This window comes from Sarcophilus harrisii, chromosome 2, assembly GCF_902635505.1.
Source record: "Sarcophilus harrisii chromosome 2, mSarHar1.11, whole genome shotgun sequence".
Classification (NCBI taxonomy): domain Eukaryota; kingdom Metazoa; phylum Chordata; class Mammalia; order Dasyuromorphia; family Dasyuridae; genus Sarcophilus; species Sarcophilus harrisii.
Window position 1 is genome coordinate 590408156 of NC_045427.1, and position 13590 is coordinate 590421745.

Here is a 13590-nt window from a genome sequence, read left to right on the forward strand (position 1 = left end):
TGTACAGGATAAGTATGAGGCCAGATTTGAAGTCAGGTCTTCCTGATTCTAGGCCTGGCACTCTATCACTCTATCACCTATTTTCCCTGTTAACACATACACAACACACACACACACACACACACACACACACACACACGATATATAAATGCTTATTCTTTTCTCTTCCCCTACTTTTTGTGGTTTCTGCTTCAAATGTTTGTGCTTGGTTTGACACAAGGGTGGGAAATTTATTCATTCATGCATTTATTAAGTACACACTGTATATATGGAACTTTGCTACATACCTACAGTTCAAAGACAATTCAAAAAGAGTCCACACACCTTCAAAGAGCTTTCTTACATTCTAATTGCATTCACACAAGATGCCAGTGAAAAATGAAATTTTCTAAAATTGAGCTTGAGCAGAGTAGGGAAAATCAAGATGGAAGAGATGGTACATCCACAAGTGAAAGTCAGAATACTTGATTTCTAACTTGAAGCAGTTTATGTTAAAAAGCAAATATGATGTAGTAGCAAAAAAACATTTTGATGCCATATATTAAAGAAACTTGTTCTCTAGGAATTTTTAGAATTTAGATAAAAAACTAAAATGAGAAAATGTAAGCTTCCTATTCACACCCTGTGGTATGAATTGCCATGTGACTTGTAATTATTTTGAAAATTGAAGACAGAGAGGAATGATTTAATAAAAAATGTCATCACTGTAATAAAAGAATTCTTACTTTGTGCTAGGTGCTATAACAAGTAGTAATCATAGTCACAGAAATAGATCACTACTATGAAAGAATTTATAATCTTATCCCCAAAAGCCACTGATTAATTGAATAAAACTTCTTAGAAGTATTAGCATGTAAGGAAACTTGACTGTTGCATTAAACATAATAAAGATAATGCTCTCTCAGCAAATCCCAGATGTCCTGAAATTTTTCTTGCTAAACCATTTTATCAGCTATACATTTAATTTGTTCCCTGTACTAAGTTATTTCCATATACACCTTATAAATTCCACATTAAAACTCTGGAAGCTTATTATGGATTTAGTTTCAGGATGCTTTCCAAACAAAGGTTTTTGGTATAACATAATTACCAAAAATTATGTTTATTCAGATGATGGATAATGATAATAATAGCTAACATTCATATAGCACCTGTTATGTGCTAATAGGCACTGTGCTAAACAGTTTATAACGATTATCTCATTTATTCCTTCCAACAACCCTGGGGAGATACAGACTGACAGAGGTCAAGTGACTTGATCATGTTCACACAGTGTTGCTCAAGTGTTCAAGACTGGTTTTGACTTAAGATTTTTCTGACTTCTGGTGCAGACCTTTCTGTCTTACATGTTCAGATTTAAAGTCTTGAGAGTCAGACACTTTGGGTTGCAAGACTGCCTTTGTGTTGACTTTCCAGAAAGCTGATCATTGTTCTCTTCTTTTTGTTGACTAACAATGTTGAGAGGGAAAACATGTGAACATCACAAATACTAAGATTTAATGTAATTTTGTCATGCATTAAATTATTAGACTACTAGGGTTTCATTTTCAAATTGGCTTTTTATTTCTGGGCCTGATAACTGTAGGCCTAAGTATATAAAATAGCCATTTGATAGTATTGCTATAGATAACAATCATTGCTAAGGCAATTTAGTATCTTGTAATCATTTTCATGTCCATGGATCAGAGATATTTCTGAACAACTTTTTTGAAAGATCGAAGGATATTCTATAATGGCAGAGAATGAAATAAACTAAATTAATTTTGAAAATCTGGGAGTTTTAAGCATATTGTTAAGAATTTTAAAAATAAGCAGATTCGCATTTTCCTGATTTGCATCTAGTTGCCTGTTTCTATTTATAAGTGTTATCCCCAATGAATGAATCCTTACATTCCCACTTATTAATAAAAGACCGTGGGCATAGTCATACAACTTCTTCAGACTTTGGAGGTTTTCTCATTCGTAAAGTGAGAGAGCTGAGCTAAATGATCTAAGGTTTCTTCCTGTTGTGAAGCAATGATTTATAGCTATAGTTTATTAGCTTTCATTGTTTAAAATGGATAAAACTGCTAAATCTAAGAAATCGAACCCATTTCAGCTAACTACCTGAATTTATTACATATTGGTCATTATTTCAGCCCACAGCCATGATGAATGAATTTTGGCACTTTTTGATATATATATATGGAATTAAGATTTGGTGATGTACATTTTTTTCTTTTCTTTTTTTTAAAACTGACATTTATTGACTATTTTTCTCTCTATCTGTCTAGTGAGGACCCAGGAGAGACAGTAACAATAGATTCTAACAATCAGCCGAAGTCACCACTGGAAAAGTTTATGGTCAGACTGTGTACACATCATCAGAAGCAGTTCATTCGGGTTCTAAACGACCTCTACACAGAAGTGCAGCCAGGGACTGACGGCCAACGATTTCCTGATTCTGAAACTATGGATCTTTCTACTTGCAGCCCTGGGTGTGGTCAGCTAAGCACTGAAAATCAGGAAAGGGGAACTATTTGTTTTGACATGAAGTCCCCTTCTACAGATTTACTCGTAGACCGAATGACATGTCAAGGGTCCCCTTGTGTGACAGGGTCAGCCCTGAAGGAACCTGCTGAGATGAAATCTTTAGAAAGAAAAGAGAACTCCTTTACTGTTATCAAAAAAGATTCTTCTGAACTTCCAACTACTAAAGCCAATTCTGGTGGTCCAAAGGATGGTTCTACTCTTGGATACCTCACTGCATCTAATTCTTCCTCATTTAACTCCCATCATGTTTCCAAATGTCCAGAAGGGCAAACTACTGGACAAGAGCGTGACGTTAATATTAAAAAATCGGAGGATGAAAAAGACCAGATACAAAGCACAGCTTTAGTAGAAGGTTTTATTGCTGTAAAAGTGGCAAATGTGAATAGTACTGAGGATGGTGACAGTTGTATGGTTTCTCAAAAGAATTTATTCAGAGCTTTACCAGAAGAGACTTGGGACTCAGGGTTTATGGGAAGCTCACCTAGAACTGCTGATAAAGAGAATGCTTTACAATGTAGCTCAAAGTCATCTTTGCACCAGGATTTAGAGGAAAATGAACAAGATACTAGGCCAAAGCAGGAAAACCATCTCCACATGCTGGGAAGGAATAAGGCAGGTTATCATTTACATCCTGGTGACAAGGGTCAGTTTGATAATTCCAAAGATGTTTGGTTATCACCAAGCCCCATGCCAGGTCTACACAAAGCATCCATTGGACATTCACGAACAAAAATTATATCAGCCTCTATTAAAACAGCCCGGAAAAGTAAAAGAACTTCAGGTTTGAGAATTAATGATTATGATAACCAGTATGATGTTGTTTATATCAGCCAACCCATAACTGAGTGCCACTTTGAGAGTCAGAGATCAATATTATCTTCTCGGAAGACAGCAAGAAAGAGCACTCGAGGATATTTTTTTAATGGAGACTGCTGTGAACTGCCAACTGTCCGCACATTGGCCAGAAGTTCACGAAATGAGGACAGAAGCAGCTACTCAGCTGTGCATACAGAGGTCTTAGAGACTCCCAAGCAGGCCCTGACAGTTTCAGACACTGGACCTGCAGGAGATGTAGAGATTCTTGGAGAAGACCCTGAAGAATCCAGAGAGGAAAGAATTCCTCTCAAGGAGGTATTCCAAGACCCTCCATCAAAAAATGACTCTCAGGAGTCTGAAACTTATTCTGCAACTGATGATACTGAAGAACAAATTGAGACTAATCAAGTTAGTTTTCTGAATCCAAAAGAAGCTACAAGTTCAGATTCCCCCCTTTCTTTTGATCATAAGGAGAAGGTACCAGAAGACAATTCTGATGCCATAGTAAATGGCTCACCTTTGCATGTGGAAGACCAACAACAAAATGAACTTTTAGGCACTAATGAGGTTAGTGTTCCCCTGGAAATGGATAACTGCATTGACCACTCCCCTGAGAGTGTTCTTGAAGGTAATAGTGACGTGATCATTGCCTCAAGACCTCATTCTCCTGAAACTCTTAACAGAGAGGAAAGTCCTGTTTGCTCTGAAAATGAAGCTTCCCCTAGGAATCTGAATCTGGATGCCCCTGTAGATTTCAAAAGTGTTGATGGAAGTGAAAGCATTAGTACTGCAACTAAAACTGAAAACCCTCAAGAGCAAGATGAAAACCAGCACAAACAAGGTGAAGTTACATGTACCAATGAAAATCTTGATGACATTGAAGGAAGTGAGGCGGCACATGATACAAGTCAACTAGAGAAAGAAGAACAAAGTGATGATAAGCAGTCTTCAGAAACAGAGATAGGTGATCAAAACATTCATGAAGAAGAGAATTCAGACAAGAAGAAGAAAGTCAAAAAAACTCTTGTGGCCTCTGATAGGTGCCTAAGAAGTCAGCTTTCAGATACACCAATTGCTCTCCAACTTCCTTGTCTTCAAATCAAAGTTTCTAAAAGTCCAGGTGCAAAACGTCCTAAGAGAGAAGTGTACCCTGATGGAGCAGCCTCTGTACATTTCCCAGCTGACTGCTACGACAAAACACTGTTGAAGAACATTGGAAATACAAATACTGATGAAAAGGATCCTGAGCAAAAGGAGAATGAAGGGAATGGGGTAATCACCAGACAGAATTTTAGAAGTGTGATAGTAAAAGAAGACAGGGTTGCAGGAGGAGAAGAAACTTCATCTCAGAGTAATAGCCCTACTACCACAGCTAGCCAAGATCCAGAAATAGAGCGGCTTGAAATCTGTGAACAGACTAATTCTGATACCAAAAATGGTCATCTTCCTGCAGAAAGCAGTCCTTGTAAGGAAGACCCAAAACAATCAGAAAAGGAATCTGGGGGCAATCCTGCAAAAGATTTAGAAGAAGTTGTCAATGAAGTAGACAGTGAAAATATAAAACATAGTGATGCACTATCTAGTCTGTGTGCATTATCTAGTGACAGTAGGGAAAGTGCCAGTACAACCCTGAAATCATCCATGAAACAGAAAAGACTGGCTTCTCCAACCTACAACCTAAGGCATGTTCATACAGTGGACCCTCTGGATGCTGCAAAATCTACTGCAGGAAAGGATGTTGTAGAGGATCATTCAGGGCCAGAGGAAAACCAAATCTCAGATGTTGAAGATTCCATGGAATTGAAAGATGCTGAAACAGTGGTGGATGATAAGCCCAAGTTTGTGGAATGGTGTGCAGAAGAGGAGAATCAGGAGCTTATTGCTGATTTCAATGCCCAGTACATGAAAGTTCAGAAAGGCTGGATCCAACTAGAGAAAGAAATACAGCCCACACCAAAAGTAAAAAACAAGTCTGACAAATTGAAAGAGATTTGGAAGAGTAAGAAAAGATCACGTAAATGTAAGGGCTCGTTAGAAGTTCAAAAGCTTTCCCCTGTTCAGATGCTTTTTATGAAGACTTTTAAATTATCTAATATTTGCAAGTGGTTCTTAGAGACAACTGAAACAAGATCACTTGTAATTGTGAAGAAACTCAATACTCGTCTCCCAGGAGATGTACCCCCCATCAAAAGTCCCCTTCAGAAAGCCTCCTCTTCTAGCCAGTATCCTAGTTCACAACAGGCTGAGCGCTTGAAAAAACACTTAAAAAAATTTCCTGGGGCAACACCTGCTAGAAATAATTGGAAAACTCAAAAGCTTTGGGCTAAATTCCGTGAAAATGTTGATAAAATGGAGTCGGCAGAGACTGCCACTGTCAGCCTTGGATCTCACTCTGAAGCTAATTCAGAATTCAAGGAAGAAAGAATTAGCCAGCCTTCTTCTAATTTGCCTACACCAGCTAGTACTCGAATCCTAAGAAAATATTCCAATATTAGAGGAAAGCTCCGAGCCCAGCAGCGTTCAATGAAGAATCAGAAAACAGAAAGTTCAAATGATCTCACTGTGGAAAATAAACAGAATCGGAAAAGTGTGTGCATTAACCCTTTAATGTCTCCCAAACTTGCTTTGCAAGTCAATGCTGATGGATTTCCTGTAAAGTCCTCTAGTGCTGAAGGATCCAAGGGCAAAAAGGGGAAGTTAGATTCCTTACCTAAAGCTGAAAGTCAGCAAAGCAAAAGGAAGAAAACCAATGAGAGCAGCAGCCTGCAAGAAGGTACTACTTCCACTAGCAAGGACAGATCACAAGTAAAGAAAGCCAGTAAAGCAAAAAATTTAGATCTATCTTCCAAAGCATCTGCCAACAAGAAGCGTCCTTCGTCGGATAAGACCAACAAGCTGTCCAAAAAGGCATCTTTAAAAGAGAAAAAAGTGAAGAAGGCTACCGACAAGGCTGCCGGGAAGAGTCACCCTCCTTCCCGCAAAGGAAAAGACAATACCCAGAAGAAGCCAAGCCAGACTCAGCCCCCACCTCGAGAAAAACTGTCCAAAGCTCCAAAGCAGAAAGTTGCTGCTGAGTCGCCTTCCAGGTCACAAAAAACTACTCACAAAAAGCAGAGTAGTGCAAAGACTAAGAATAACAGATCATCTATGAAGAAAACTCCAGAGAGCATCCTGACCCAGAGGAAACGCAAACTCCGGGCAAAACTTGACTGTTCCCACAGCAAAAGAAGACGCCTGGATGCCAAGTGATGGGAGATGGAGCCAGGTGTGAGCTGCTCTGTGGCGGCGACCCTTTGTTTTGCATTAACTCAACCTGCTTTTATAAGCTGTAGCAAGCCTTTAAAATCTGCAGTGAAAGGAAAACATCCAGTTTTAGGCATCAGAAAACAATGTCTCAGATGGAGAAAGGAACTTGCTTTCTCCCTCTAGGACTAAGAAAGGGAGTTATTAATTACTTTCTGAATGTTCCTTGGATTTTAAACTTGGAACCAGGCAGATTTGGTTTAAAAGTACAGTGCCTTATTTATCCTTTTTTTAAAAATAAATAAAAAAAAAAGCTAAAAAGCTAATCTGTATGATTAAAGGCTTGCATTTTATACTTGATGCACAAGCACTTGTACTGTAGCAGAAATGACCACCATCAAGCCCCGGAAGTCATTTTCCAGCAGCCTTCCAGCAGTGTGTCTGTCTGAACATTTGTTCCTCTTTGAAAACCTCTTGGTGTTCCCTCCCACTCTTTTTGGGTTGTAGTAAAGCAAAACCAAAATCATTTGGGATGGTTGGGAAGACACTAGGGGTGGAGGTCTGTTGCCCTTTAGTTAAACTATTATCCTATTTGTTACCTTTTTCTAAAAAAATCATTTTAATTGTTGGTCACTTCTGTGGACTTGGAGTTTTTAAAAATTTCAAATCATGTATTCTTACATTAAACCCCACTTCAAATCCATGTGGCACCCAAGAGGTCAGGGATTTGTTTTTAATCTCCAGAGTTATTTTGTAGGCCCAGTCTTTGCTGCTGATTCTTCAGTTTTCTGTCATTCTCTTTGCTTTGGGGCCTGATAGCTTGGCTTTCCTTCTAACATTTCCCTTGACTCCAGAAACAATCTAAAAACTCAGTCCATTTGTAATAATATCACTTGGAGGAAAAAAACCATCCTTTTTTTTTTTTTTTTTTTTTTCCTTTTTTTTTAATCTTATCCACAGTCTCTCCACATTCAAAACCTAAATGTTATTTTGCTTAATAAGGTGGCTTATGCTTTGATAAGCTTGCAGGCACACATTTAGTAATGAATGTATCTCAATTCCATTTTTCAGTTTGTTATCAGTTTTCCCTCATATAACAAACAACACGTGCTTTCAGCACAATGGACTGAGTAATTAACAAGTTCAGCAAGTTCAGATAGAACAGAATGCCTCTGTGTTATTATCCGTCCCCAGGCCTATTTTTAAAACAGACATGTGGAGATCTAAGCAGTGTAACCTGTGAAATACATCCAGGGTTACATAAGAACCCTTCCCCTGGGAGGAGCCTTCATCAAAACAGCTGCTGCATGAAAAATGCCTCCTTTGGGTTAGGATAACCTATGCCAGGCGTTCTCTCAATGGCTTAGAATCAAGGGCTCCCTTCTGTGTTTTAAAAAAAAAAGAAAAAGAAAAAAAAAAACGTTTTTGCTTCTTCATTGTAAACTTCTAGGAGGGAGCATACATTCACTGTAACTCTGTGCCTTGAATGTTGCTTCTCTGCAAAGCTGAAACATTCCCATTGAGCCACTGCAAACAAAAGATGAATTGTAGAAGATTTTTTTTCCATGTTTTTACTTCCTTGTGCAACTCCTGAAAAGGGTGATGTGGGTGTCTCTTTTAAGAATAGCCACCCATTCTAGACGTTCCATACCTCTGTACATAAACCTGATGTTTGTTATTTTTTAAATGCACTTCACTCAAATCATGATAAGACAGGCATTTTTACCAAATCTGGAAAAGACCAGCTCTACTTAAGTGATAGCAACTGTAGAGGCATATAGAGAAGAAGGGGAGGAATGAAAGGCACTCAATTTTCCCAGCTTTGGAGAACTGTGCTGGACTTCAGAGACTCCGGGGCTGGCAAGAGGGGTTTACAAGTGAGAACCTTTTTTCCTTAGTCTTCTCCACTCTGTAGAACACAGATTGTGTTCATGCTTTGAAAAATCCCTGTGCTTAGCTATTTAAGAGCTACTGACATTAGTAAAATTGCCGTGTACTTTTTTGATGGTCTTTTTTCCCCCCAACACTGAGGTGCATGAAGATAGTGGCACAATTGTAATGTTTTTAAGAGTGTTTGTTTTCTTAAATCTCTATTCACATAAATATTGATGACAAGAAATTAATTGTGATTTAAATAGCTCTGCATTTATCTCAGCCAGGTGCATTTTCCCCTAGGATAAATATGGCTTGGTTTGAATTTGTTGTTGTTTGTTTTTGTTTTTTAAGCTATACATATTCCATTTTTACAGAGCCTAAAATAAGGTTGAGAAGTTTGGAATAATGGATAGAGAAGATTTTACATAGACTTGCTTTCCAAATACTCTTAGAATTATTTTGGGATTTCATCATATTCTGTTTTTCTATTTGGGGCTGCATTAGGAAATGTGTGTTTTGCATCTGTTCCACTAATAGAGCCTCTTTTAAATCTACTGATAACTTTGTAGCAGTGACTACTACTGTTGAAGCAGATGGAATTCTGTGTAAGAGAAATACCTTTTAAAAATGATGATCCTTTTTATCTTGAGCAAATTGCATCACGTTGTTTTAGCTTACTCAATTTCTTTTGAAATTATATGTGCAGTAAAAATATACAAGAAACTTTTTCCTTCTGCCCAACCTCTTTCTGTTGCTTGCCAAATAATTTTTCAGATCCTTCATCTGTGAGATTGTAGTGCACCCTCCCCCACCCCACCTCCCGCCATGCCAGTCTTTGCAGAACTGCCTGTCAGTGAGTCACAAGCTTTCCCCCCCCCCCCCCCCAATCAGTTGACCCATATCCCAAATCATTGTGGCAATAGCTGTCCCTTCACCTCTCTGGCTTGCACTGAACAGTCACTACAACCTCAAATGTTTATAGAACAATAAGAAAGTCTTGAATGTTAGTTGGTTATGGTCATTGGTGAGCAGCTCTTAAACGTAGGGAAAGGATTGTCAGTCAGCCTACTTCTCACTGCCCCCTCCTGCTCCCTCTCTCAGAATAGAGGAGGAACTTCAGTTTCTGTGGTACTCATAATCCCTCCTTTTTTTTTTTTTTTTTTAAAACATCCTTCTCTCATTAACATCTTTGTAACTCATTCTTTTTGTGCATATCTGAGATTAACTATCATTTCCATTTTCAATTAGATAGTTTTCCCTAAATTGAATTTCATGCCTCTTTTTCTCTATCTTCTAATTATCTCAGAGAAAACCTGAATTCTGCTCCAGAATAGGGAAGCAGGTAGAGTCTTTTAAGACTTTTGATGTAGAGAGGTATAGGGGAAGATTTCCATCAAGTCAGAGCCCAAAACTAATCCACTTACGCCACTTCATTGGAGTCTCACAGTCAAATGCGTAATGACTTAAGAGATGCAGCAAATCCCTTTATTTGTGTTTCAGATTGTAATGTTACTAGTAGCTGTTAATCACAGGTTCCCATCAGGAGTCCACCTGCTCTTCTGTGTTTCTTAAGTTTTTTGGCAGTGTCCATTTCCATTACAAAGAAATCAACACAGAAATAACAATCTACATATTACCCCAGTAACAATTTTTATCAACTGTTGTAAGTATAGTAGGATATATGTAGTAGTATACATAGAATAATTTCCCAGGGAAGAAGCATAAATAAATACTACCATCTGTGTATGCTACCTTCTAATAGAAAAATTAAATCAACCAATTATATGCATCATATACTACCTTGTAGATTTCTTAACTAAAACAATTTTTCCAACACTATAGATAAAATTCATCACTCAGAGACAATTGGAATTGAAACATTTATTTCTTCAATTGAATTCATGTTTGCCCTATTGCCACATGTAGCTTTTTCCATTATTCTTATTTGCAAGTGGCAATTTGGTTTGTGGGTCATCTTGGAATAAGAGGAGGAAAGGGTACTGCAGAGTAGTATAGATGGTGTCACCATCAAGGGTAGCAGTAGTCATGATAGGGGGGCACTTGCACTCACTCCCTACCCTAGCAGGGGGAAGGCACCAGGAGCTGTGGAAAAACACCAGTTGAGCCAAATTTATCCAGCAAAGACCATGTTTAAGAAAATCAGATTTCTTACTTTGAAGTCAGTAGATGCATATTTTTTTCTAACATCTCTTCTTGTCACCTATCTTCATTTTGCTTTGTTTCCTTACTCATTTTCTCCACCTCTTTATTCTTTTTAAAATTTCTGATCTCTTTATTTACATTCTTCTGCCACTGACTTATCTTTATAACTCATTCTCTTTGCAAAGATGTATGTGTATATAGCTATGATTAACTATCATCTTCTTTCCAATTAGACATTTTCCCAAAAATTGAATTTCATACATCTTAGAAACATTCCCTCTTCTGTTGTCTAATGTTCACCCATTCTGTTAATCAATCTGTATATCCAGGATCAATGGTTAAATAAGTTCAAAATACACGTTGATGGCATTGGATGCAGAGTAAGTGAAAGATTTCAAGGGCAGTGAGGATCTGTTACAGTAAGCCTATTTGTTATTGAAAGAAGCAAAGATTCATTTCTGTTAAAAAGGAATTGCATTCTTGGTTTTCTAGATTGCAAATTTGGATATAGAAAAGCTCTTTAATTGAATAATTTAAAGCAAAGATCATTTCAAATCACAATGGCTTGCCTTTAAGAATGATTGTAAAATTAGTTAGTCTTAAATAGTATCGCAAAATTTTTTTTTTTTAAATCTGGATCTGAAGAAAGAGGTGGATGGTATTGAGCTCTTTATGAACATGTTCCTTTGTATCTTATAAAATTATCATGTAAAAGGTGAAAAACAAAAGCACAGAAAAGAGTACTGGAACAAATGGAACCTTCATCCTAACATATAGTTATAGAATCATGAATTAATCTGAATAGGAAGCTTTAAGTGATTCATTGCTCTTTATTGCTCATATATTTTCACATATGCCTCAAGAAGTGATGATATAGGGGCAAATGATAATGGGAAGGTCTGCTCCTTGTTTTCTTTCCACAAATATAAAAGAAATTCATTTACCTTTTTATTCCCTAAAGAGGAATATAATTATTGCATTATTGAAAATTCCTCTGAGAAGCTCTAGCACTCTTAATTCTCTTCGAACAGAAAATTTGATTTGTTAGTTCTTTGCCATTTCTTTTAAGTATTACTATCATGTGGACTGACTATAATATTAGATTGTTTTGATTAGTTGTGTAGAAATCAGGTTTGGAAAACATCCCTATATTGAATCATGCTTGCCTTTGGCACAGAGGCATCACATTCCTGACCCAGCATTGTGCTTCCCTGCTTTCCTAAATTATTTTAAAAGTAAGAAATAGAATTCCATGTTTAAACAAGCAGAATGACAACTTTCTGAAGATTGTGGCTATTACATTCTTCCTGAACATGGCAGGACAGACTCCCATATTATGAAATGTTATGATAGAGAATCTTAGAATCAAAATGCTTTGCTTCAAAGATAAACAAACTTGGGAAGAAACACAGACTGCTTTCTGTGCTGTAGTATCCTTTAGCAGTCCTACAGTACATTGGGAGATCATGTTCCCAGGGAAGACATAGCATCATTGGTTAGAATATATGCACTGAGAGGTTCGTTGTGCTTCTAGATTTTGTAAATGAGACCAAGATATCCATTTAATATAATTATTACTTTTTTGTCCCTTTCTCAAAGTCTTATGTCTTATACTCAGCTCTTAGAAAAATTCTTTGGCTTTACCTTTCTAGAGAATAGTTGTATCAGTGGTATTTAAAAAAAAAAAGTTATTCTCATCCTAAAACACCAGCAGACCTTTCTGCTTTCTGACATGGGTGGCATATGCAATTACTATACTTGGTCATTACATATTCATTAAGTGCCCATTGCGAGCTTGGCTTTAGACAGAGAATTGTTTAGAGGTTTAGCTTGCTGGTACTCCTGTGGAGCATCATCTCAAGTTGGACCATAAGTGTCTTTTAGAAAAAGAAAATTCAAAGCTTCTTTCTTTTTGGGTATGGAGTTGGGCAGCCAGTTTGAAAAACATACGTGGTTTTCCAAAATGCCATGTAAAATCACACTGGTCTTCATAAATTCCTCTGTAGAAAATTAATCTTTCTGTAATTTTCCCTTCTTTAATGATATTACATTTTCTCCTGGGCAGGCACACACAATTTGCAACCTGTAGAATAATGCTTTTTCATAATAAAAGATGGTATGCTCCATTGTGGATTGAATCTTTGTCAGTGGCACATATATAAGTAATGTTCAAATTCATTATGTGTCTGTAGTTGGACGACTGGTGGTGGATAGTAAATTTTTTTTTTTTATTCAAGCATGAATTTTTTTTTTGTACCTTTTTGAGAGAGAGACATAGAGAAACTGGGGGAGCTGGAGGTGCATGGCACTGAGTTCCTCCCACAGTTAAAGTGTTTGCAGATGTGTTACCCTCCAAGCTAGTAGCCTGTGAACGCAAATACTGCTCTCTGCTTTTGTGGAAATTTCACATCAGCCCAATTTCACATCAGCCCCACAAGCTTTTCTCACCACAGCTATCCTTTTTCATTTTGAACAAAGAGGCTGCTGAAGCCCTTGATTGGGAAGGAACCATGCTTTCTCCACATTCTCCTGTCACCTACTTCTAAGTCTCTAACTCCTTTTCTGCACTATTCTCCTGGGCCCCCGCTACCTCCTCCCCTTTAGAAGTGTAAGCACCTTCTCCTATATGGTCTTATCAGTTTTTATATTCATCTGCTTCACAAGTTTTACTATTTTTTGTCCAAAAATTGTTCTATTGTTTTTCTTAATTGTTCTTGTCATTGTCTTCAAAAGTGTTTGATGTTTTTTTCATGCCCAGTTGCTTTCTGTAATTTATACAATATATTGTCTTATATTTAATGCTGTAAAATATTTGAAAGTCTGGTTTGCAGAAAAAAAAAAATCTATACAAAGTAGGCTTGCATTATGTTGTATATTTATGCCATAACTGAGGAGGGGTATTTTTAGAGCCACTGTAGCTTAAAATTGTTAATTTTTACCAATCGTTACTATGTTCTGAGT

The 13590-nt window shown here is 37.3% G+C and overlaps 1 protein-coding gene across 5 annotated transcripts in view; it reads left to right on the forward strand.

Moving 5' to 3' along the window:
* LCOR (ligand dependent nuclear receptor corepressor) overlaps positions 1-10471 on the forward strand; it is a 126202-nt gene extending 115731 nt beyond the window's left edge. For all 5 annotated transcript variants that reach the window (XM_031956181.1, XM_031956182.1, XM_031956183.1 and 2 more), the window contains one exon: positions 2274-10471. In XM_031956181.1, coding sequence (XP_031812041.1) covers positions 2274-6597 — 4324 coding nt within the window. In that variant the 3' untranslated portion in view covers positions 6598-10471. The remainder of the gene's footprint in view (positions 1-2273) is intronic.
* The last annotated feature ends 3119 nt before the right edge of the window (positions 10472-13590 follow it).